Source organism: Rhodamnia argentea, chromosome 1 (assembly GCF_020921035.1).
Source record: "Rhodamnia argentea isolate NSW1041297 chromosome 1, ASM2092103v1, whole genome shotgun sequence".
Classification (NCBI taxonomy): domain Eukaryota; kingdom Viridiplantae; phylum Streptophyta; class Magnoliopsida; order Myrtales; family Myrtaceae; genus Rhodamnia; species Rhodamnia argentea.
In genome coordinates, this window is record NC_063150.1 from 34,432,199 (window position 1) to 34,456,363 (window position 24,165).

Consider the following 24,165-nt stretch of genomic DNA (forward strand, 5'->3'; position numbering starts at 1 on the left):
GACGGGACGGAGATCCGGTGAGGGCGTTGATGACGACGGTGGTGGTGGTCTTCCATGGTGGTCTCGGTGGTTGGTTGTCGAAAGTTCAAGGTGATGAAGACGATGATTCTTTTTTAAAAAGAAAATTAACTTTTTAAAAGAAAAAAAAAGAAAAAAAATCAAAAAGATAAACGATGAAAATGCCTTTGAGGTTAGGCCCTCTTTTGAGACTATATGGCAACTTCAAACCCTTATTTGAAACAAGTTTCACTTCAAATCATTAGTTGAGAAAATAAAGACACATCGGGCATTTATTTGAAATAAGGTACACTCCATGACTTTATTTGAGAAAATAAAAGCACTTCATGCCCTTATTTGAAATTTTTCTCAAAATAAGAGGATGTATATAATCTATTTTACTGTTAGATCGATTGCGTTCCCACCAATCACTCTCATGCTCTTATGACATGTATACCGCAATGTATAAATGCGTCGGGGAGTGCCGTATGATACGAAGATTTGTCGGGGGTTCGAAAAATTCCAGAGGGATCAGTACCTTGAGAGGGTGACGTCTCTGTCAAGTTGATCGCACCAGTAGTTGTGATGTAAATTCAGGAAAGTAGAGGGAAGCATTGGATACGATGCCTAACGATCGCACACGATCGCTCACCCCCTATAAATTAACCATAGACAGAGACACGGATTCAATCAGAACTCACTCGGACTCGGGACAGAGCAAGAGAAGAGAACTTGCTGTTTAAGGTAAAACTTCCATTTCTCCTACAGAGGCAATCCCCGTTGCTTCTCCTGCATCGTTACACTACACCCATCTCAGCTCTTGAACACCCACACTCTCCTCTGTCTCTCTCTGTTTCTGACACCAATCAAAGGAAAGAAGATAGTGAATTGGAAGGTGGAATCCGAATGGCCTTGGAGACGGTGGTGTTTCAGCAAGACCCGTTCAGCTGTTACGGCGGGGCTTGGACCCATCACGTCGGGTCCGGCTGCTTCGGAGACGACGAGAAGACCCGCGTTCACGAGTCGGCTGCACTGAGCTTGAACGCCGCTGAGGCCGAGGCCGCGATGAACGTGGACTTAGACGGCTGGGATGCCGAGGGAGGATTAGCGGGGGTGTCGGCGTCGCCGCCGCCGATGGCGGCCATAGCGGGGCGGAGGAAGCGGAGGAGGACAAGGATGGTGAAGAACAGTGATGATGTGGAGAGCCAGAGGAGGACCCACATTGCGGTGGAACGCAACCGCCGGAAGCAGATGAACGAGTACCTCGCCGTGCTTCGCTCCATGATGCCGCCTTCCTACGTCCAAAGGGTTCGCTCTCTATATTTAAATTCCTTAATTAAATGTTGGAGTGATTAATTTTTTTTTTAATTTTGGGAAATGGGTTGATTAATTAGGGGGACCAGGCATCAATAATAGCAGGGGCAATCAACTTCGTGAAGGAGCTAGAGCAGCATCTCCAATCCCTCAAATCCCAGAAGCAACCTGAGCAAGTCAACGAGCCTAGGTCAGCCTCGCCCCCCAACGATCACTTCTCCTCCCTCTTCTCCGACTACTTCAACTTCCCGCAGTACTCGACCCGGCCGGACGGCTCACGCGGGCCCGACACCCGGCCGGCGGCCGCCGACGTGGAGGTGACCCTGGTCGACAGCCACGCCAACATCAAGGTCCTGTCCCGGAACCAGCCGAGGCAGCTGCACAAGATGGTGGTCGGGCTTCACTCCCTCCGGCTCGGGGTCCTTCACCTCACCCTCACCACGGTCCATAACATGGTCTTGTACTCGTTCAGCGTCAAGGTCAGCCTCCTCCTAAACACTAATACAATGCATGTCCGCTTGTTCTAAAGCCGAAGAGTTTATCCAGCGACCGAACCGGATCGATGCTAAAGATTCTGTCGAATCGATAAGGAAACGCAGTTGAATCAATCAAAACCGGTCTAGAAACAGCAATAGAGTCAGGATCAGCGTATAATCGATCGTGACCCGTGCTGCTAACCACCCGATAATGATAGGGAAATTATTTCTATGTTAGAGGAAAATTGCTGGCAGATGGGGATTAGCAAGAAAGTTATGTAAAAGCTAGTTTGAGTAGCTAGCTTTACTTAGGCAGGAGTTGATCTACTAAACAAATGCGATTGTTTGATTAGAGGTTGGGTTTTGTGGTTTTGTGAGGCAGGTTGAGGATAGTTGCCAGCTCACCTCAATGAACGAGATCGCAACTGCTGTGTACGAGATGGTGGCCAGGATCCAAGAAGAAGCTGCTTTTATGTGGCAGTGAGAGAGAGAGGGGCTTCATTGTCATTTCAACTTAATTCTCCTTTTTTTTTTTTGGCACATTTAAAAGTTTTTACTGAATACCAAAACAGATGTGTAAATTAGGTGTATAGTTTTTGGGTCTTGCTCAGAAATTTTTTTTTTTTTCAAGAGATTTTGTGTATTATGGTATGGGTTAGCACAAGAGCAAAATGATTATGTATCCGCAATTTTTTTTTTTTCATTTCGCTTGCCTCTTTCGATTTCGTGAACGAGTAAATTCGCTCGATATGAATTTGCGAATACTTACGTCTCGTAATCCATCGACGACTCAATCTACCATGTCGGTAGTAATCTTCTATATTGTTCCTATTGCATTGGGCTTTAAAACGATAGATCCAGAAATGAAATTGAGATGAAGCACAAATTATCTCACTATTAGCCTTTCTCCATAACCACCGATCCATCTTCAAACTAACTTACTTAGAAGATGCCCCTTCGCAAATGTAGACATTCCGTTACCAACGCATTTTCTTCGATGACTCTTCCTTCCCATCTAGAAATTTACGAGAAAATTGAAAAATTAGTACACCCAAGAATGTTTCCATATGTAGAAAATTATCGTAACACCATCAAATCAAGGATTTTATCGACTATGGAAATCGACATGTCTTCCCTAAACAGAAGCTACCGTTTCAAAAAGGGTAGTCTTCTTTCACAAGCAATAATTTCGAGGATGGTTTCGATTTCGACATCTTATTTTATTTTATTTTATTTTTAACTTTTATCATATTCTATTATTATCAACTTTATCATTACAAGGTATAATAAAAGTATACCATCCAATCCCATTTCATCCTTTTTCGCGTTCTCTCGCCTCTCTCCTCCCACGCCATCGTACCAAAAGTCACATAAGTCCGTTTCACACGTGCGCAAACCCGGGCCACAACAATTATGTTGCTTAAGAAACGGATCAATAACCTTGATGACGATGACCTTGGGGAAACCCTAATTCCTACTCAATTTAATTTGCCCCTCTCTCTCTCTCTCTCTGCACAAACCCCTCCATAAAATGGGGAAAAAATAAGAAAATTTAAGGCATAAGTGATTAGGAGTCCTAAAATTCATGACGAAAATATAATCGAGTCCGAAAAACATGTCAGAAAGTGCAATCGAATCCTAAAACTTTCGAAAAGCGCAATCGAGTCCTAAAACTTGTCGAATTGATAAGATCAAGTCATTCTGTCGATTGAACATTTTTTAAGGGTTTTAGGATTCAATTGCACTTTCTGACAAGTTTCGGGACTCGATTGCACTTTTTTGAAAATTTTAGGGCTTTGATTCCGCTTTCTTGATAAGCTTTAAGACTTTCAACACGCTAATTCGGAAATTTAATGCGCAAAAGTGGGGCCCAAAATGTACTCGGTCAAGGGCAAAAAAAAAAAAAAAGGCAAAAGAAAATGCATATGTATTAGTCAAATCTGCTGCTTAATTTCGCTAACCAGATTTGTCTTTTGGAGAGGCGACAAAAGTTTCGGCCCGTTCCTTGTGGCCATGGCAATGCAACAATAATCAATTTAAATTCAATTTCGAAATGTTGATGACATTACGTCGTTATCATTGACAAAAGGGAATGGAATCTTCCTCTCTATATATTTTTGGGTCCTTTTGCCCCATCATATGGATTGGCCCCCCCACCCCTCTTCTCATATTTGATTTCTACTGTCCATGGGTCCATTAGGGAAGCATCCGGACATGTCCTCTTCCCCCCTGATTCAAGCACCAACTGATCACATCTCGAGGGTAACGTGTCTTCGGATCCGGCGCACGGACCCAACGAAATAAAAAGTAAAAGCGAGAAAGGGAAATCGAGGCATAAAGCTTATCATGCTTCACCCTTGAACTCGAGGTTACATTCAAGAGAGAATTCCACAATAATTAGTATCCACACGTGTCCATTACAGCTCTCAATTACGGGATCAAAAATAAAAGATTATTTACAACAGTAGCTATTCATAAGTTCAAGCCCAAACTGTAAATGAAATATGGGCTCTAACTATAAAAGTTATTTGGTATTCAGGGGACATTGTCCCCCGAATGACCCCCGCTCGCTCACCAAGAAATGGGAGCCCGTTCTTTCTTGTGGATTAAGGGGAAAATTATAAAAAAAAAAAAGTCTTAATCTTATTTCACTTTTGCAAATTCAATCCCAAATCTTTTCGGTTTGCCGATTGAACCCTAAACATTTTCACGTTTTGCCAAATAAATCTTATGGGCTCGAAATCAATGATGTAGACGTCGGCGGTCCGACGTGACATGGACGGGGCTCGTGTGGACAATTTGTAATAATATTTTAGTATTTTTTTTTTGAATTTTTTATAAATTTTTTCTTTTTTACTCTATTTTCTTCTTTAGTGGCCAAGAAGCCAAGGCTGCGCGTTCTCGCACCAAGGAGTCCTATCAGGCGCGAAGTCGATGCTTGCTTGTAAATTTACATTGAAAAATCGGCATCCCTCAGGCTCTTGCTAGACACACGGATCTCGTGCTCGAAACTCGCCGTCCTAATTCACGAAGATCGGCGCCGAGGGTCGACTTCGGAAGGAGCACGGGAATTGTTACGAACCATGGATGCGAGAATCTGATAGTACCAAAGAATTTGCTGCTCCTGATGGTGTACAGGTGACAGAAGCAATCTCGTCCACCGCCACTGGATCGCCCGCTTCACGAAACCGAACAAGCATCAGCTCTCTCCATAGATCTGTATGCACATCCCAGCACGACTTGTTATTTTCTTTTCGACTGTATGAAACTCTTATGGAATCTGTATTAGGGTTCGGCGTACAATCACAAAGAAATAGAGCGTGAAGTGAGAAAGAGAAATCAAGACATAAGATTTATCCTGGTTCGGCCTTAAACTAAGGGCTACATCCAGCAAAAGGATTCCATTATAATTAGCTCCTCTCAACTCTCTGTTGCCTCCCTCGATTACAAGAGAAACAGATAATATATAAAAGTAGTCATTCATGGATTCAAGCCCAAACTACTAATAAAATACGGATTTAAATTATAAAAGTCATCTAGTGTCCAGAGAATGCTACAAACCCCGTCCGCCAATAAGCGAAAGCCTGTCGATGGGAAGTATGAACCATATCCAATAATTTAAAGTTGAGAGAGTTGAAAGCTAATGCCACTTTCGAAGTGCCATGCAGAGAAGATTGATATTAACGAAGCGAAATCCGACCCAACAAACGGATATGAACATTGCTGCGAAATGAATTCCGTTTTCGATTCCCCGAACATCGCGACAAGGGCAGATTTCACTCATTCACAATGCTGCAACTATATGAAGGTACAATCCAGGATGCAAAGCTACCCAACTCTTTTCTGCAGACATCATTACTAGTTATGGAGGGACAAAACATCCAAGTTGTTCAGCCTACTAGCAGCTCCATGAGCGTCGGGTACGACAGACTTGTACACTGCATATTTGTTCAGGAAACTACTACCGTGTATGACGGGATTTCGAGCCCGCAAAATCCGATGTGTGCATGAACATCGGGTCAACTCAAATCGACTACCATTCAAATGGACTTAGCCCTTTGAAATTCTGCGCCGTCCATTGAGCTTCAAGTTGCTGTGCTAAGATATTTCTACTGATCAGACAAGATTGAAGCAGTTGTGGACCAACTAATTTGTGTGTGTGAGAGAGAGAGAGAGAGAACAATTGAGATGAAAGGTGATCGCGAAACCTGCGAGCAAATCGGTCAAGAAAGCATCGCAATCTGCGCACCTCCTTAGTGAATAACCTAGTAAGCATCAGAAGCCAAGCAAAAGCGTGGCGCGGATGACTATTAAAGAACCAAACGATCTTATGCCAGGGACTTTAGGAGCGTTGGTTCTCGGCATACTCTGAGCGTTGAAGATGGAAAGCCTGGCTTTAGCAGCAGGGGACCGAAGAACTCGATCAGAGCAGCAACTTGAGGAAATAGAGTACCGCAAACAGCTTATTGAACAGGAATTGAAGCATCAGATCAAGCATGAGGAGCCCGATACCAATCATTCTCTCGATGATTTCATAAGGGCGAGATAGTTTTACAGCCTCTATGGTTGTACCTTTTAGAAACAGATAGTTCTACAGCCTACATACTGCAGAAACCATAACAGATGGGTTAGTCCTTCTGATCCTTGAGGATGCATGGTCCATTCTTATCCCCGAGCTCCTCGCAGACCCTAAGTCGGCACTGATTGTGCTGGTGTGATCTGATGTTTTTTACTTGTTCCATCAAATAACGTTAGTCGGGTTTGAGGGCAATTACGCGTCCGCTCAGGATGGATGCAGACCTCTGGGTTGATGGAGAGCATTCGGACCATGAAGCAAATCCCAGAAGAATTGCTCCCATTCTAAGTGGTACCCGAGGAGTAAATTCTATCAACATCTTCTTTCTTTTTCCTATAATGTAATGATAGAGCAAACTCGGATCGATGAACTGTTAATTCTACATCTGCTTTAAAAAAGAAAAGCTCACACTTTTCGCTGATCAGGCCACTCTATGGCAGGAGATTTTGGTTCTTATGAGTGCAAATTTTCAGTGACATGTTGGACTTAAATTAACTTAGTCAGTCTTCAAGCTGATTTGTCCCTTGTGAAGCATGGTAATTATTCTCTCAACATAGCATTTGTACAATAATTGAAGTTGGCCAAATTGGATTTGACTGCTATTCGAAAACCTGCAAATGGCAGATTGGAATGAACTTTCGTGCACAAAAACACTTGAAAATTATGTAATGCACTCCGATATGTATTCATTATAGCAGACTTAGGTGTAATATTTTCAGCAGAACTCTGACTTGGCAAATGCTTAAACTAGCTATCTAATGTGCTAAAAATTACATCAACGCATCGAAAGACCGGCTATGACGGAAGCCTCCTGATTAAAACGAATTTGCCGGGTTCTGGTCTCTGGTCTGTCCGGATGGCCATACCTTTCCCCCAGAAGAAAGTGACCGGTTCATCGCAACAGGTCCCTTCTGTTGTGACTGCCCGAAAGAAGAAAATTTCACTGCTCTGCGCATTTTAGAACATTCACCGTCTTGCCTGGCAGCAATTATGGAACTCGACCTCTTTGTTTGTTTCGGCCGAGTTTTCAGTATGCCTTCGGCAGGAGAAATGGTCATATCCGCTGATAACGATCGTCTTGCCGGTGCAGTCTCTGTATCCGTGACCCTTTTATGTCCTTCGCTATCCCAATCACTTGGAATGAGGACTTCACAACTCTCTCCACTGCAAAAACTTGGAACCTTGTTGACATCATCGCAAATTATTCCGTCGTCCATATGCGACGGGCTAACTCCATCATCTTGACCCACGCTTTCACTGCTTTCAACTCTTGCTCGAGTGTTTTCGCTATTGCCATGATTCTCAATCATCAAATTCTCTTCCCTGGAGCCTAAATTGTTCAGTCTAGGCTCTTCCACATCCACACTAATGTGGCCGATCCTAGCATCTCTGACTATCGGTGCACGACACAGAGGACAATTCTTATGAGACCTCAACCAAGTATCGATGCAAGGGGCATGAAATGAGTGGCTACACTTGGGCAAAAGCCGGAGATTCTCGCCATCTTCGAACTCGCCGAGACAAACAGAGCACTCTGTCCCTTCGGTCAGCCCTTCGCCCTTCTTGTACTCGAAAGCCGTTATGGAATCGATGACAGATTGGTCGAGACCGATCGTGCGGATGAACCATACTGGGTGGTCCTGGGGCGGTCCCTGGTCTTCATCCAAGAACTCTTCCTGCGTATGAAAAAGAATCGGTGCGTCTCGTCTCCTCCTTGAGCTGTTCTGCTTCACATAATACTTCACTAGGATTATACAGAGGATCCCTGTCAAGAGAACAGAGCCAAGAGCATAAGGCAAGATCCTTTTGGTATCTTGGAGCAGACTCTTGCCGGCTTTGAGCCCCAAAGCTGGTCCTGGCAGCTGCGGCCGTGGCTGCGGCTGCGGCTGCGGCGGCGGCGGCGGCGGCGGCGGAGTGGGAGGGGAGGGACAATTTGCATGAGGAGGATGATGGAAAAGACATGGATCGGGTGAAGACAGAAGCTTTCTGGGGGGAAAAGCCATTGAGCAAGGAAAGGACCATAACCCAACAGAGGGGGGCAAAGAATTTTCAGTTCAAGTGGAGAGTTTCTGAACAAGCCCTGGACGGAGATGTTGATCACTTGGAAAAAAATGAAGGCAAGAGAGTCGTTTTCATGGAAGACTCGAAGCATTTACTTGGCGCGTTCGTCTTGGCGTTTGGTTTGGGGGTCAAACTACTCAATTGGAAAGGAGAAAGTCATGACTCTTTTATCATTGGAAAATGACAGTTTTCGGACGAGCCCTGAAAGGAGTTTATGACTTTTTGGAAAAAAGCGGAGGTAAAGAAGAGAGTCGTTTTCGTGGAAGACTTGGAAGAATTTGCTTGGCACTTTCGTTTTTCGCGTTTGTTTCGGGGGGTCAAGTGCTCATTTGGAAGGGGCAAAGTCACGTCGCTTTATTGAAAGTGTTCCACGCGTTTACGTAATGCTTGGGGCTATTGCTTCTTTAGCGGTGTTCCACTCTCTCTCTCTCTATCTCTCTCTCCCCCGTCTTGTTTTGCTTCTATGATAATGACACCGAGATGAGATAGCGTCGTTCGCCCGAGAGAGAACGGGCAAGTGTTTAAGCGCCTGATCCGGATACGCTAAACTTCAGCATTTGAATTATGTCGTTGTCTCCTCGGAGTAAACTCGCCGTCAATACCCATAACCCTTTCTATGGAGTGACGCCCGATGCATCCGATTTCCAGGCATTCGTGAAGTTAATCGAGCCAAAGGTTCGGATACCCGTACCATCCAATAAAAAGCATGCGAGACAGCAATTTGTGCCTAGCTTTCATGCGTTTCGATATGGTACATGTCATTTGAGATCTAACGCGTAAAGTTGGACGGTTTACATGACTTCTGAGTGTTACTTTGAGGATTCAGACTCCTCCTGCAGACATATGTTAATCAGCCTCAAACTACATCACATCAAAGTTGGACACTAGGACAACTAGTCAAGTTGTAGAGATTAAGTGTTAGGCCCACCTATTTACCTGTCTGTTCTTTTGTGCAAGTGTTCTATCACTGCTAATAATTAGCTCCCTTAGTTACACCTCCATCAGCCAATGAAGTGATGGAAGAAGGAAAAAGCAACAAAAACACAAGAGATATGTGTATTAAATTTACACAGTATAGATGAAGAATCGAAAAACGCAAACAGGCTAAAATTATTAGAGACGAGCAATATTTCCGATCGGTGGCCGCACAATGTATCTTCAACGGGGGCAACCGCCCTCACTCAGGTTAGTAGATTTCATAGATTGTATAACCGACGAATAACAAACTTCGACCGACTGAGCAAAACTTCTCATAACCTCACTAAGAATTGCTAGCTGAACATGACCAAAGCATTAAGCAATAGCGTGATGTCTTATTGTCACAGATCACCATTGAAACCCTGCTGAAGAGAAACAGAGTATTCGCAAGTAATAAGAGTCAAACAAATAGAATGACATAGGTTGGATTACTTGTGATGTTTTGGAGTCCAACTTTCTTTAATGGTTGAAGTCTCTCAGTTGAGTTACAGTCCATTCCAGTCGAGTTGTCAAAGCAGCTCCACCAGAGTAGATTTTCTTATTCTCACTACTAAAAGCATATGCGTGACATGGGCAAAATTTTAACCTAAGGGACCGATCCTAGAGAATTGCAGGGTTTGACGGCTCATACTATAAAAGTCCTTAAAAGTTCCACCTTGCCATGTCACCGATTGTGCAAACATAAATCAAGATCTAAAGAGGCTATTATCTATGGTCAATTGGACATAACAAGTCCAAATGTTGAACTCCAGGGACCTATATACAGTAGCCTCTTCCTCTTAACAACCACAAGCACCAGAGTAGTTTTATATACAACCTGACCATCCAACCTGAGCTCATCTCCAATGCTGCAGCACACATGCAAGCAGGCACACCCAGACACGAAGGCACACGCATGCTTCTGCACGCATGTAATGTGGGTGCGTGTATGTATATAGTGAGAGCGAGAGAGAAAATTATTGAAACATGTCTCGGACTGGGAGCTAGTACTATAAGTCTAATTGGCTAGACGGAATTTTTCTTCTTTTGGGCCTTCAGATGATCTATATACAACGACAACATTTACATAAATAACATGAAATTGAGCTGCTTATATAAAGTCAAATGTAGTCATATGAATGGCCCTCAAATGGTCGTAGCAATCCTCGCTGGTTTTGAATATTTTCAAGCACACCCAGCAGAGGTGCCTTCCACACTTGCACTCTATATGGTTGCACCCATCCACCTTCTCTATTGTATACCCACAATATGGACATTCCTTGACATGTTCTTTCCCCGAACACCACTGCTTGAGAGACAAATCGGGATCCTCCTTGTACTCACGATACCTTTCACAGGAGACATATGGATGATACTCCAAATGGCACCTGGTACAAGTCTCGGCATAGCAGGCTCCACAGAGAAACAGCTCAGGGAGTATCCCAGGACCTGTGACTCGATAAACTGAAGGACAGTCCGGGGAGGGGCAAAAGCGGTACAAACCCCCACTAGATGCAACAAATGCACCCAAAGAGGCGCGAAATAGTTCGTCCAATTTCTCAGCTGACAATAATGATCTCAAATCAGTAATCAAAAGAGGAGCCCCACAAACCTCGTGAGCACAGCATACGGGAAAACTATCAAGGTTTCTGATGGCAGATTCACACTGCTCCACCAGGCAGGCCCGACAGAATCGATGTGAACAGCCCTCAAGCCGGTAGCCATCCTCAACCTCGCAAAAGCAAATTGGACAGCAATCTTCTGCTGCTACCAACGCATCATCAGGTGTCTCTGATGAAGCACCAATAGACTTCGCCAAATCAAAGATAACCTCCTCTGCCTTTTCCTTCATGTCCTTATTGCCCTTCATAAGAATGATGTGGCGACGGGCATTAAGACAGATTTCAGCACCAGGTACCTTTTCTTTAAGTCCATCAAGGTTGGGCCCAAATTTCTTGACAACTTCCTTCATCAGATCAGGTGGCAGATCCCTACCACGGAGTTGAATTTCGAGTTGCTTGCTTTCATGAAGGTTTACAAGGGCTGTGATGAGTTTCTCCTCTGCTACAGCAATTTTCTCTGATGATCCAAACACCCTCGGTTTCAGTATTTGCCTGTCGAATAATATCCAGGTTCCGGTCTCTCGCTGGAGTGATTTCAAGAGAGGGAGGCCGTCTCTGGATAAAAGAATTTGTGCTACAGCAGGACTGAGACTAGGGTGGTCAACAGTCTTCCCTCTCATAAGCTCTTCCACGGGTCTTCTCATCTCTGCCACAGTTCTTGTTGCATTGGCAGATATTCTCACTCGAAAGCAACCATTTGAAGTCCTGTCCGAATGACATTCTGCCCCTGCGATGAGGTTACTTACTGCAGTTAGTATCCGTCTACTACAAAGCATGCATTACTCAGTGCACGTTGGATAGGTGTAAGCATTCAAAAATTGATGCTGTGGCTGTGAATGTTATGAACCCTCTCAGACAAAAGCTCGTGAAATCAAAAATAGATAAATAAATAATTCATATGTTGGAACACTTGAAAGCCAGCAATGTATCATCAATCTTCAAATATTCCAGTTGACAAACAATATGCTTTATAATTTCCCAGTGTGTCGTTGTTGATGTGTAAATTCATCAACCTTAAGACAAATAGCAAAAGTGAAATCATAGGTTGGTAGTTTCCACTAGATATGTATTTCATCAACCTTAAGACAAATAAACTTGCAAACAAACGAGGTAAATTGAAAACTGCTACAGAGCTCTCTCACAATCTTCACTTCCAGAAATTACATTGAAGATATGCCACTCAATAAATCAATTTCATTAACGGGAAATTTTCATCTTCCATTTAATAGCAATTCACAATGCCACCTAAACAAAAGGAATGATAAAGCAAAATTCAGCAATGTCACAAAAACCAAAAGAAAATGAGCATCTGGACTAATATCACAAGGGAAGTCATGCAACTATAGTTGTCCATTTAATAGCAATTCACAATGCCACCTAAACAAAAGGAATGATAAAGCAAAATTCAGCAATGTCACAAAGACCAAAAGAAAATGAGCATCTGGACTAATATCACAAGGGAAGTCATGCAACTATAGTTGTCAATTATAGTGTTTACGTAATGGTAGAGCAATTCCGGGAACTTCTGACACAAGAATTTACAGATACTAAAGACTCACATATACGATATATTTCAGCCTTTTTTAAAACATCATCTGGTATAAATATTGCATCCAGCACTTCAAGCAGTTAAAAGCTAACAGATCACATATGAAGATTAGGGTGCAGGTGCAGCGATACACACATTTTCCTAATCACGGATTACAATTCCTTATACACTGATACCAAAGGAGATGGATGCCGCTACTAAATTCAGCTTCAAGATGTAAAAAATCTCCATGGGCATAGAATACTTCATAAAGTTACTTACTGGAAACCACTGATAAGATTGATGCTGATATACATTAGACAAATAAAATCCGAAAACCGAAATGCAATATTGGCAAATACACGCAAAATTGTAGACACAAAAGAACAGCAAAAGACCTTGTTAAGAATGATAACACTGGCACCTACTCAAGCCTGACAGACCCTGTACGAAAACCAGAAATACCAAACAAACACAGTAAAAGAAACAAGACATACAGAGTACCCTACTATTTGTCTGCAGGGCTTCAATCACCAACTTCCACTTAAAGAGCATCATTCTAATCTATGTAGCACCGACACGACACAGGACACGACACGACACGACATGTCGACACGTGATTTCTGAAAAAATAGAGAACTCCGACACGCTACATAATAAATTATCATTTTTATAATTTCATCTGCTTTTTCTTTTTTTTATTCCCTAATAAAGAATAAATAAAAATTAGAAAAATTACTAATACAGAAATAAAAGCCCAATTAAAGCGAAATAAATTCAGAAAAAGTATCACTAAAAATCAAAACCATCTCTCTATAACTCCAAACCCTTTTCTCTCTCTGTTTTTTTAATGTTCGTAACAATACTTTTATTCAATTGGAAGAATTCCCAGCCCAGGCCCTTTCGGCCTTTTCTTCATTGTGCAATTTTGCACATTAGAGATAAAGAGTTGTGGGAGTCTCCATCTCAAAGTCTCCCTCTATAACCCTTCAGTCTCCTTCCACCACCGTTGTCCCACCACCATCGCAGTCTCCTCCTTCTTCCTCCATCTTGTACCGCCGCCATCGCAGCCGAAAGAAGTAAACCCTAATTCTCCATCGCAGTGGATCCCCAATCCACCCAGTTCCAGCAGGCACAGCTCGCAATGGTAAACCCTCATCTCCCATGGCGAGGCGACACAGCGAGTGGCGAGGCTGAGCCGAGAGCAGAGAGACAGAGAGGAGAGGAAGATGAAATTAGGTTAGCGATTTGGAGCTTTCAGATTTTGGTTTCACTTAGCTTAATTTTCCCAAATTACCCAGGGGCACACGTGTCTGAGCGTGTCCCTTTCGTTGACTGCGTGTTGGAAACTCGGACACGTGGTGTCTGACACGCGAAAAATGCCCAAACTCCCGAGTCCGTGCTACATAGATTCTAATAAATAGGTTCAGAATTCTGCCGCGATAGGCAAGCACCACGCATATTTTTATTGCTCTGGTGTGAAAAGACTGAAAGAAGTATCTTCCAGACACAGTCACAGACTAGCAGTATTTATAAGAACAAACAAGAAAAAAAAGAGAGTAGCTAGTAAGAACATAATAGATCAGACTCATAATGAATCAAGCAGTAACAACTAGTAGAGACATTATTCTCACATCCTACTTCTTTCCACGAGAATTCTGATTTCTTGGCAAAAAGGCAAAGAAATCAATTTCTCATTCCACTGCCCCATTCAGGTATCTCGATTGAACTACCGATGTATGGCACAAAAAAGAAATGCCTCAAAGAGAGGAAAATGTAGAAGTGATGCCAGAACTACCTTCAATTTCCTTGAAACTTGCAAGCAAATCTTCCAGATGCTCTTTGATAACATAATAGACAGGTGCAGGACATGACAAAGAGGTTTGAAACAATTGCTGGCACCTTATCTTCTGCCATGGCAAAAAACCAGGCAATACCTTTCCTTCCATTTGCTCCAAAGCTTTTGCAGCCTCCAAATGTAATCTGCCATCGAAGGTGATCAAAGCCCTCATAAAGGTATCTTTAGGATCAGGTGGAAGGACTTGAACACTGAAATGACTTGCTCGAGGGTTATTTTTGGGCATGAAAGGAGTGATCTCTCTCAGGAGGGCCTCTTCACAGGCGTTGATTGGAGGATTCTCCGCAAACTTTCCTCTAAGCAGGAAAAAATCAAGGATTCTCCTGTTAGTGGCTCTCCTCAACTCAAACAAAATTTCGGCTTCAGAGAGCTCTTTTGCAAGTCCTCTAATCATTACACTGCCCTTGCAATTTTGGTTAACATCACAATGAGTATATTGGCCCCCTATAGCTAAGTTAGAGAACTGAAAAACCAAGGTAGGCACATCACGGAAATCACATTTGACAATTCCAACACCTCTACTCTCCCTCCGTGGCCAGTAGACTTTTGCTTTGACAGCAGGAAACGAGTAAAACTTATTATCACTTCCCAAAAATGACCGCGAGGGATGCAACTTCAGCATGGCATCACCAAATTCAACTTCCTTCATCTGAGCAGCTCGTTTGGCAGCCTCAGGGGTAGCAAAAGTTATCCTGCCCCATCTGTCCTTGTCGTCACCGTCTGGCAAGCTGCCTGTAAATTTGTGGACACCACAAATGCTACCCTGTGCGTGTTTTTCAAGGAAAACCCGAAGCTCCTTATCATCGATGGAATCAACATTTGGATGACATACGTCAACGGTCAAAAAGTTTTTATCCAGCTCCAAATGTCTAATCTCAGCACCAGCTCCAAACAGTGCCATGGGGGCTGAAATGCCTGGGCCATGATATAGGCACTTTTCAACGCATTCATTGAGCAACCATTTCTTTTCACACTCCAGTGAGTTGCTGACAAGAGTGAAAACTTTTTTCATATCCTGCGAAGAAGCAAAGACTGAAACCTCATTTTGATCCGCATTGACTTGAACAGTGACCCGTTCATCCATACACACTTCCCGAACATGTGATATAAGGAATTGAAGGCTACAGTTGGACTTACCACAAAACCTCCTCAAGAGTATACTGCCATAACCTGTAATTACCCTCGATTGCAACTTTCGAGTCTCGATCTTATCAAAATCGAACAAGGGAGGAGGGCAAAGTGTAGATAGAAAGTCAAAATCAAAAGCTGTCACACAAACCAGATATGGAATGGACAACGATATGATTTCACCAAAAACAACCCATCTTGGCTTCTGCCCAAACGATAATAACGAACATGAAGGGTGTAATTGTATATGCTGACCAGTCAAAGCCACTTCATAACCAAGTTTATCGCATCCAGAGTACATGGCAACATTTTCAGCAAGACAAGACAGCATAATTTTCTTTAAAAGGCAATCAAGCTTATTAGGCTTGTAAGGATCCCAATGCCAGAGAGATGGGACTGTAATGTTGAGTTCCCTTCTAAGGCAGTCTTCAAATTCCTTAACTGTCTCTTGGCATCTTCTCATCGATTTGGCATTGATGCTGTTCTCCCAACACCACGGATTCCGCTTTTCTCGAGGCACAGACTCCCACTCTTTGTAAACAGACAGAAGAGTGAACAGATCACCGTCGCGATGGCAAAACTGCAACTTCAAGCAATCAGATTTAAGCTTGTCCGTATCACTACCAACTCTGCAAAATATGCTACTTGCATTTGCCATCACAGCAGCAAGAACAACACCTTCTCTGCCCAAGTCATGACGAAAGCAACTGTAGATCAATTTACCTAGCCGGGGTTCAGCTCCAACCTTAACCAAATACCTGCCCACATCTGTCAACTCATACGTATGATCAATCACAGTAACGGCCCCCAACTGAAGAAGATTTCTGATGGCCATGTCAATAGCTTTGTCAGAGGGAGTATCAACAAAATCAAATTCCTGCAAATCATAAATTCCCAAAGCGAGGATCCTCAGAACAGCAATCCCCAGATGAACCCTAAGAATTTCAGGTTCCTGGCTGAGGGGCATCGAGACAAAGTCAGACTCAGCATAGAGCCTATAACACCGTCCAGGTTCCGTTCTCCCCGCTCGACCAGCTCTTTGACTGGCAGAACTTTGGCTAATCCTGCAAACTTTGAGAACATTCATCCCGGTGCCTGGTTCGAACTTACTTTCTTTCACCCAACCGGAATCAATCACGTACTTAACTCCTGGAATGGTAAGTGATGTCTCAGCAAGATTTGTGGAAAAGATCACCTTTCTTTTCCCTGGGTAGTCCTGGAAAACTCGAAACTGCTCTTCACAAGTGAGCTTCCCATGTAAGGGCAGCACAACTGCAGATGAAGCTTCAAAATTTTCACAAGCCCACTCTACTTCCATTTGAGAAGTTAAAAAGGCGAGAATGGTTCCTTCTTGCTCTCTTCCGTGAATCTCACTAGCCATCCTCAGAACATCAGCAACATATGATGCGACAACCCCGGTAGAATTATCCATGGCAGATGAAGGTGGCACATATCTAATATCTACTGGAAAATTTCTACCCAAAACACGAAATATTGCACAACCATAGAAGTATTCTGAGAGCTGGTCTGCATCAGCAGTTGCAGACATTATGATAAGCCTCACATTAGGCCTCCGGCAAAGTAATCCTTTAATTACTGCCAAAAGGAGATCTGTGCTCAAGCTTCTTTCATGTGCCTCATCAATAATGATGCAGGAAATCCCAGATAAACTCTCATCACACATGTAGTGTTGCAACAAACAGTGATCAGTCATGTATATTACCTTTGATTTCAACAATTGAGAAGAGGAAAATGTCAGATCACAAACAACCGGATTGCCTGCATAACAACCAACACTTTCATCTCTGACCCGCTCTGCTAGGGAGATTGCAGCAATCTTGCGAGGTTGAGTACATACTATGGAACCACATCCACCCACTCCTGAATCAGCGAGAAATTGAATCAACTGGGTACTTTTCCCAGAACCAGTTTCTCCCATCAATACCATTACCTGTAGCAATATTTGATAAGAGAACCAAGAATCGGCATTTAGATGCATCATCATAGTGAATGCCATAAACTACCAATGTGAAAATGCAAAGAGTGATCATAATAGATTAAGTTTGTAGTAAATCCTCAAAGTAGTATGTAGTAAAAAGAAGACGGAATCGCCTCAGGTAGTCTGTTTAGGCAATTCTAATCTTTTTAATCATATGAATTGGTTTCTCACTCTGATGCATGACAAATAATGGGTAGTTACGGAATCGATGGGTACTATACCAGTGAACTGAAAGATATAGAAGGTAACCGATATATATAACATTCGGAAATAAACCAGAGATTAACTTGACAAAACAAATGCTCCAATTTGTCCGTTCATTCATCTTAATTATTGTTAATTTTTGCTTTGTAAGATTAAGGCCCAATGGTCTCACAGGAGACTATTTCCCCTCCCACCTGAGGGCAACGTTCAATATTTCACCTCTCCAATCAAGACATTATCGTTGACGTAACAGCCTCTTGGCTGTTAACACAATTTGTGAATTAAAGACACAAGATCAGGCGAAAAAACGGAAAGCATCATAAATGCTTCATTGACTAATTATCTCATAAACGCAACTGGCAAATGTGAGATTAGTGGCAACATGACAGCATGTATTTTCTTCTTACCTTTTTTATAGTATATATCAAGGACAATCCTTTGCCTCAAGAGCTCATCTCAATTTGAGAAGCCAACCAAATTCCAAGTATCTAAGATTGCAGCCACTATCAAAGTGAAAAGAAAGAAACTACCACTCAAATCAACTTTTATGTTGGAGAAAATAAATTGGAGCAGGAAATGCAATCCATAGTGAGTTTGTTTACACAGAAGAAAGACTCAGTCTATAAGATATTGCCAGTGTCGAAGCATTCTTAATGCACCTTGAATACAGTTTTAGAGAGCATTTAGAGTAAAGCTCTCTTGATCTTTAACATCCAACTCTAGATTTGGGGGGAAAAGCTCTCCATGAGATTGGTATTTTAAGGTTCATAGGCAACTCAGAGATCGGCATTTACACTTTCTTGAGATCTAAGTTGGTTGATATGCAACTCCAAAGATTTAGTACCATGACAGGCACAAGAAGTATCTGAAAACTTAAGGTGAAAAGACTAAAACAGGAAGGAGCACAAAAAGAGGAACTAGAAAAGAGGAGGGCTGACGGAATAGTGATGCAAAAAAAAAATCTCAACAAATACCCGATTGCTCTCAAATAACATCTCAACATGATGAAATAGCAAATGCCACAAGAATTTGCGAGGCGCATTTTACATCCTAGAAATAATGAGGAAGTTTTCATGATTCTGCAGACAGATTAGCTAACATCACGTATTCCTCCGATCATCAGCTAGCTTCAGCGAGTAAAATGTAGGAACTTCCAGTACAGTCAATCTTGTGTCATCAACTAGAAATTTGCTTTACAAATAGTGGCACCCTTAGGTGGCTTACCACCCCTCTCCCAACAAAAAGAATGGTATCAGTTTCTAATATCAGAGCAGAAACATAACCTAACTTTATCATAACGATTTATATATCTTAGAGATGCCTCAGAAGGAATAGTATCATTCTTCGATATAAACCACTATGTCTACTGATCACAAGTTATGAATCCGAGCGACTGTAAGACGAAGAATTAAATAAAAGTCACCAAAAAGAGTGGCTTGACAGCACCGGAATAGGATGATGAGCGATCTAATTTAAGAAAGAGAAATCTGATCATCACAATCTACGTGTTAACCGAAGAGTCGCCATCTGTTATAATGAAAACTGTGGAAATCTTCCGATGAAAGTACGCTCAAAGTCATAAAACTATTTCATGAGTACAAATAAGTCCTCAAACATTTCAATCGATTATATATGTCCCACAACTTTTTAAAAAGGTTCAAACAAACAACTCTGGCAACTTTAATACTGTTGGAACATCACACATGGCATAGCTTGCAAATGTCCAACGTGATTTGCTGATGAGAGAAACCACTGAAAATCCTTGATTGTAAAATTCAAACAGATTTATCACTAAATTTTAAGACTCATTTGCAGTCAGTAAAATCTCAACGATGGTGTTTTCCGGTCAATAGAATAGTGCTTTTAAGAGATGAATTAGACCCTTGAAGCAAGATAGAAATTTATCAGGGATGATTGAGTATAGTGAATGGCTGGATGCCAAGGAAATAAGGAAAATCACAGAAACTGACCACAGAGAAGCACTTCTTCTGAACAGAGGATGAGACCACTTGGCACTACATTTATGTCAAATAGCAGATAGATGCTTCAGGTAACATATGAGGACCCGACTATGATGAGAAATTGAAAAATTGAATATTCGATGGAGATTTACAGTTGATAAAAAGCGGCCATTAAGCAAGGGCAAACGTCCTACAGAGATTTGACAAGAAGCATTAAGCTAGGGCGAAAGCCCTACAAAGTTGAGAACAGGACAGCAAGAAAGAAGAGACAAGGAGAAACTAGTAACATGTCTTAGTACTCTACGTTATGATAAACAGAAAAGATGATCCAATAACAATGTTCTCTTATTTACAGGAAGAAAATGACAAGCATCCAGTAAAGGAAAAAAAAAATGAAAACTGGATTGTCAAGCTCAAAGGAAGATCCATATTGGAAAATAAGACATGAGCAGAGAGTCATGAGACACAGAGGACGGAGAATACATAATGCTAATGCCACCATACTTCAGGATCGAGGTTTAACACGTCAAGAATGCCAGACAATAAAGCTAAAACCAATCAAATCTTAAAAGGCTAAAGAACTATGCAATCCCTGATTGCAAACACGTAACTCCAAAATATCTACTGAACATCTTGGGGGAGGTTGGAAAGACTTCAAATTTCAAACAAAGTGCATACCAACATAGATGATTCATCTTCTACTGAAATCATACGCAAAAACCATCCCTACTATTCCAAAGAAACCACTACTCCTACATAGATGAGGGACGAGTGCAAAGAAATAGACGAGCCCAAACAGAAAACAAAACATCATAAGCCACTTAATAGATGCTGCCAACAAGAATGATATGCATTTAAGATGAACTTCTAAGAGAATGAGTACGGGCAGACGACTTAAAATGGAGGGAGATGCTCCATCCCACTAAAACAACTTGATTCAAGTGAATTTGCGGCAACCATCATCAGAAAAGCACGACAATTTGCCATCACTCATGCATACTACAAAAGGCAATAAGGTCAAGGACCACTTAGGAATTGTCAGGGTAGCATGTATGCTATACGAGTTCACAAAAAGAAACGAACTTTTGACGACTCTCATACTATGGTATTTACAAATACATTGGCACTCGCGGACTACAAACACGGGTGGATTCCCACCGTTCAGCACCAAACCACATGAAAAAATCAACCATAAGTACAAGAACAAAAAGTTTCAACTACCTGCTGATTATAAACTTCCCGAAGAATGCGCTGCCGGCAGGCATAAATGGGCAAGCCATCATCGAGCCTCTTACACTCTCTCAGAATCAACTGATGAATCCGACACCAATCGACATGGCCATTCTCAAACTTGAAGACCTGCAAAGTCTCCTCAACAGCATTTCCCTCAATGTGATCCCTTATGCACATCATTGCAGACTTAAATTCCATGAGTCTATTCTCAATCATCTCTCGCTCCGAGAAAAGCCCTTTCTGCTTGTCGTTCAGCTCGTTGAAAACCCTAAGACCCGTCCGCCTCTTCCTCATCAAAGCTTTCACTTTATCAATCTCACCAGTTACTTCGCTCAATTTCACCTCCCATTCTCTCACCACCTCTGCATCCATCAAAGCCCCGATTTTATCGAGAAACAAGGCCTTGAGCCTCTCTTCGAGCTCCTGTTTAGCAGCAGGCGGGGTCGTCGACGACGCAAGCTCCGGCGAGAACGGGTGCGCGCCGGAGATGCGGGACTCCCACAGATGCAGGGCTGCATCGCGCGCGTCGTCCCACTGCCCAAAATAGAGCGCGGCCACCACGTCGCTCGACGCATAGAAGGTCGAATTGGTGGGTTGGGGCCGGCAACTCGCGACCAGGGCGGGCAAGCTCGGCCTGGTGAGGCCGCTGCGGAGGGGGTGGCCGAGGCGGAGCTCGACGATGAAGCAGGGCGGCGGGGGACGGTTGACGGGGGGCGGGTTCCTGGGTCGGTAGTAGTGGTGGGGGAAGGAAGGGGGGCGGCGGGGCCCCCCGGCGGCAGAATTTGGAGGGAAAAGGTAGCGGCGGAAGGGCGTGGCCCCCAACGACGGGGGCCGGTGCCGGTCGTCGGAGACGATCGACGATTGGGTCATGGCATCGGATGAACGCGGCAAAAAGAGAAAACCTAGAGAGAGAAAGAGAGAGGAAAGGAGAGAACTTGCTTCGCACTCTCTGTGGGCGGACTCCAAAGCTCGACTCTTGACTGAGAGAGACAGAGACAGAGAAACAGAGAGCGATGACGACGAAACGGTTCGGCCTCCTCTTCGAAATTTTCAATTTTTATTTGCGCTTATTAGGAGCAAAATTACCCAAAATAAAACTCTCTGCCGAATATTGAATTGAATTGAAAAAAAAAAAGGCTGTATATTCATCTCATTTATTAAGAAAAACAAATAGAGAAAAATTAAAGTATTTTAAGATATTGATATCAAAATAGACAAATATCGGATGCTCGCCGTGCAATTCCAAATGTTTTAACTAATGTACACGATATCGAGAGAGACGAAAACGATGAGAAATTGTGTAACAATTGAAAGATCGGGGCCAAACATGTACTCCTGCCCAAATTTACAGGTTTTGCATAATTTCTTCCTTCGTATTTTTCGCCGAAGGAAATTGAGCTCGGTTTGGAGATATATCTAAAGGAAAATTAGAGAAAAAAAAAAAAGACGGTAACGGCAGTACATATAGAAAATTAGGACAATGTGGAAAAAATTAATTTTCCTCCAATTTTTGTTACCCAATTCGATTTCCTACCCTTTTTTTTTTCAATTTCTAACCGAGAAATAAAAATCCCAGTAAATTGGGCCACTGGGGTCATACTTTGTTGGTAAAGTCATGAATTTGGGAAGAGAAAAAAGTGGCGAGCGTTTCTATAAAGACTCAAAAAAATGTGAAAAGGGAAAAGAAGAAGAATATGTTCTAATCTTTAGTTAGCTAAAATTATTTTCTATCTTTGGAATGTACAATTTTCCTCGAGTAATTGATTTGCATATCTCAATATATTCATGCAATCGGCGTAAAAGAAAAACGAAAGATATTTAATCAGTAGGTTTGTTTTTTTTTTTTAATCTGTCTGTCCTATATCTAACTCTTTTCGCTCGGACTTTTGTTCTGTCTCTTGCCGAGAGCGGGAGCCGAAACCCACGCCTATAATACTAGCGCTCCCTAATCTCTTTACCAGCAGAGTCGCTCGCCTAATTGGCTTCTGTTAGTAGTTTAATAAAGTGGATTAAATGTACATATTCTTAATTACGGCAACTTACCTACCTTTTTAATTGTTGCCTATTTCGACCGACAAAAAAAAAAAATTTTGTGTTGCCTATTGGCCTTCCTTCCCTTCCCCAGGAAGCCATCTAGAACAAAAAAGAATATATGTATCCAAATTAAAGCAAGGCTTAGTGGGTAGGAAAGTTACCTTTTTTTTTTCTTTTTTTTCCTTTTGACTTCCCTTCAAATGATTTTGTTCTTTGCTTTGCTTTTTCGTGTGCAACTTTAGAGGTAAAATAGCTTGCATTCCCCACTATGCCTCCAAAAAATTAAATTAAATTAAATTCTCACTATTATTGGGTAATAAATTCCCCGCCAATAGTCACCTGAAATTTCCTTTTTATGCCACTTTCATAGAATGGATTTACTATATGTACATGCACGAGCCCCAAATAGTCGAATTAACGACGTAATCACGATGACTCCTGCGAAGATTTTGCATTGCGGGGAATTTTATCATTTTATTTCCGCCTGACATGGAACGGTGGTTAACAATTATGTAGAAAAAGAAATGCTAGCGCGAGTGTCGATTTTTCTGGCCAATTATACATGTCAAAAGATTGCGATAATATATCAATCATTCGAATGTCTTGTTCAGTCCGATAAAGTAAAAGAGGATACGGGGACCTAAGAAAGATTCGATCAAGCACGGCTTTTGTATGACTACTACAAAAAAGAGGTGGTGATGACACATCTAGACTAAAGATGCCATCCGTGTCCGCTTTTGTTTTCCTGGAGTCAGCAACTTCGAGAGAAGGAAGGGCATGTGACTTACCGTGACTTAGAATAGTAAGAGGAGGCTTCAGAGGCTAAAATGTGGCAAGGAAACCAACGGCTGAATGCCACGATTCTTGTTTTTTTTTTTTTCCAACGTCCGATGTGCACATCTTTACCCATTGATGTCGGGATTTGCGCAATTCATCGCGGTGTCCGAAAGAACGAACGAGCGATATCTAGTTTTTTGGAAAATCCACTTGTGTCGTCGTGCTTGAGACCGGATCGCCTGCACCGAGCAAACTCCAGGCTCCGATCCATCGTCCGAAAACTGAAGATGAAGTATAGCGAGCTAGCATTTAGCGTGGCTAATGCTGGAATTTTGTTTTGAGTTCATTCTCACGTGTCCTCCTTTAGTTTCAAAGGCCATCACGAAATGCCACCCTTTTCCGTTTTTCATTAAAAACCCCTTTTGATAAATTAACACATA

The 24,165-nt window shown here is 42.4% G+C and overlaps 3 protein-coding genes across 5 annotated transcripts; 1 reads left to right on the forward strand and 2 right to left on the reverse strand.

Moving 5' to 3' along the window:
- Positions 1-649: 649 nt before the first annotated feature.
- Positions 650-2,283, forward strand: LOC115738921 (transcription factor bHLH94-like). 2 transcript variants are annotated; one of them, XM_030671732.2, is made up of 3 exons: positions 650-1,305; positions 1,392-1,790; positions 2,104-2,228. In XM_030671732.2, the coding sequence occupies exons 1-3, from the start codon at positions 904-906 to the stop codon at positions 2,116-2,118; spliced, it is 816 nt and encodes a 271-aa protein (XP_030527592.1). In that variant the 5' UTR covers positions 650-903; the 3' UTR covers positions 2,119-2,228. The 2 variants fall into 2 exon arrangements, with proteins under 2 accessions (XP_030527592.1, XP_030527591.1); XM_030671731.2 differs by having other exon boundaries at positions 653-1,305; positions 2,170-2,283.
- Positions 2,284-7,024: 4,741 nt separating this feature from the next.
- LOC115738939 (E3 ubiquitin-protein ligase RING1-like) lies at positions 7,025-8,582 on the reverse strand. 2 transcript variants are annotated; one of them, XM_030671753.2, is made up of 2 exons: positions 8,254-8,582; positions 7,025-8,199 (listed from the first exon to the last, which is right to left on the reverse strand). In XM_030671753.2, the coding sequence occupies exons 1-2, from the start codon at positions 8,364-8,366 to the stop codon at positions 7,179-7,181; spliced, it is 1,134 nt and encodes a 377-aa protein (XP_030527613.1). In that variant the 5' UTR covers positions 8,367-8,582; the 3' UTR covers positions 7,025-7,178. The 2 variants fall into 2 exon arrangements, with proteins under 2 accessions (XP_030527613.1, XP_048140223.1); XM_048284266.1 differs by having other exon boundaries at positions 7,025-8,198; positions 8,247-8,582.
- Positions 8,583-10,371: 1,789 nt separating this feature from the next.
- LOC115738937 (ATP-dependent RNA helicase DEAH12, chloroplastic) lies at positions 10,372-21,967 on the reverse strand. The gene is made up of 3 exons (XM_030671751.2): positions 20,903-21,967; positions 14,330-17,468; positions 10,372-11,730 (listed from the first exon to the last, which is right to left on the reverse strand). The coding sequence occupies exons 1-3, from the start codon at positions 21,782-21,784 to the stop codon at positions 10,493-10,495; spliced, it is 5,259 nt and encodes a 1,752-aa protein (XP_030527611.1). The 5' UTR covers positions 21,785-21,967; the 3' UTR covers positions 10,372-10,492.
- Positions 21,968-24,165: the final 2,198 nt, after the last annotated feature.

What these genes read in the sequence shown, in the direction of transcription:
- LOC115738921 (XM_030671731.2), top strand. Translation starts at nt 904, where the DNA reads ATGGCCTTGGAGACGGTGGTGTTTCAGCAAGACCCGTTCAGCTGTTAC. An exon ending in CGCCTTCCTACGTCCAAAGG is followed by an intron (nt 1,306 to 1,391) that starts GTTCGCTCTCTA and finishes TTGATTAATTAG; the next exon opens with GGGGACCAGGCATCAATAAT. An exon ending in TGTACTCGTTCAGCGTCAAG is followed by an intron (nt 1,791 to 2,169) that starts GTCAGCCTCCTC and finishes TTTGTGAGGCAG; the next exon opens with GTTGAGGATAGTTGCCAGCT.
- LOC115738939 (XM_048284266.1), bottom strand. Translation starts at nt 8,366, where the DNA reads ATGGCTTTTCCCCCCAGAAAGCTTCTGTCTTCACCCGATCCATGTCTT. An exon ending in CGCCGCCGCCGCCGCAGCCG is followed by an intron (nt 8,199 to 8,246) that starts CAGCCGCAGCCA and finishes TTGGGGCTCAAA; the next exon opens with GCCGGCAAGAGTCTGCTCCA.
- LOC115738937 (XM_030671751.2), bottom strand. Translation starts at nt 21,784, where the DNA reads ATGACCCAATCGTCGATCGTCTCCGACGACCGGCACCGGCCCCCGTCG. An exon ending in GGGAAGTTTATAATCAGCAG is followed by an intron (nt 17,469 to 20,902) that starts GTAGTTGAAACT and finishes ATATTGCTACAG; the next exon opens with GTAATGGTATTGATGGGAGA. An exon ending in AAGTTTCAAGGAAATTGAAG is followed by an intron (nt 11,731 to 14,329) that starts GTAGTTCTGGCA and finishes ACCTCATCGCAG; the next exon opens with GGGCAGAATGTCATTCGGAC.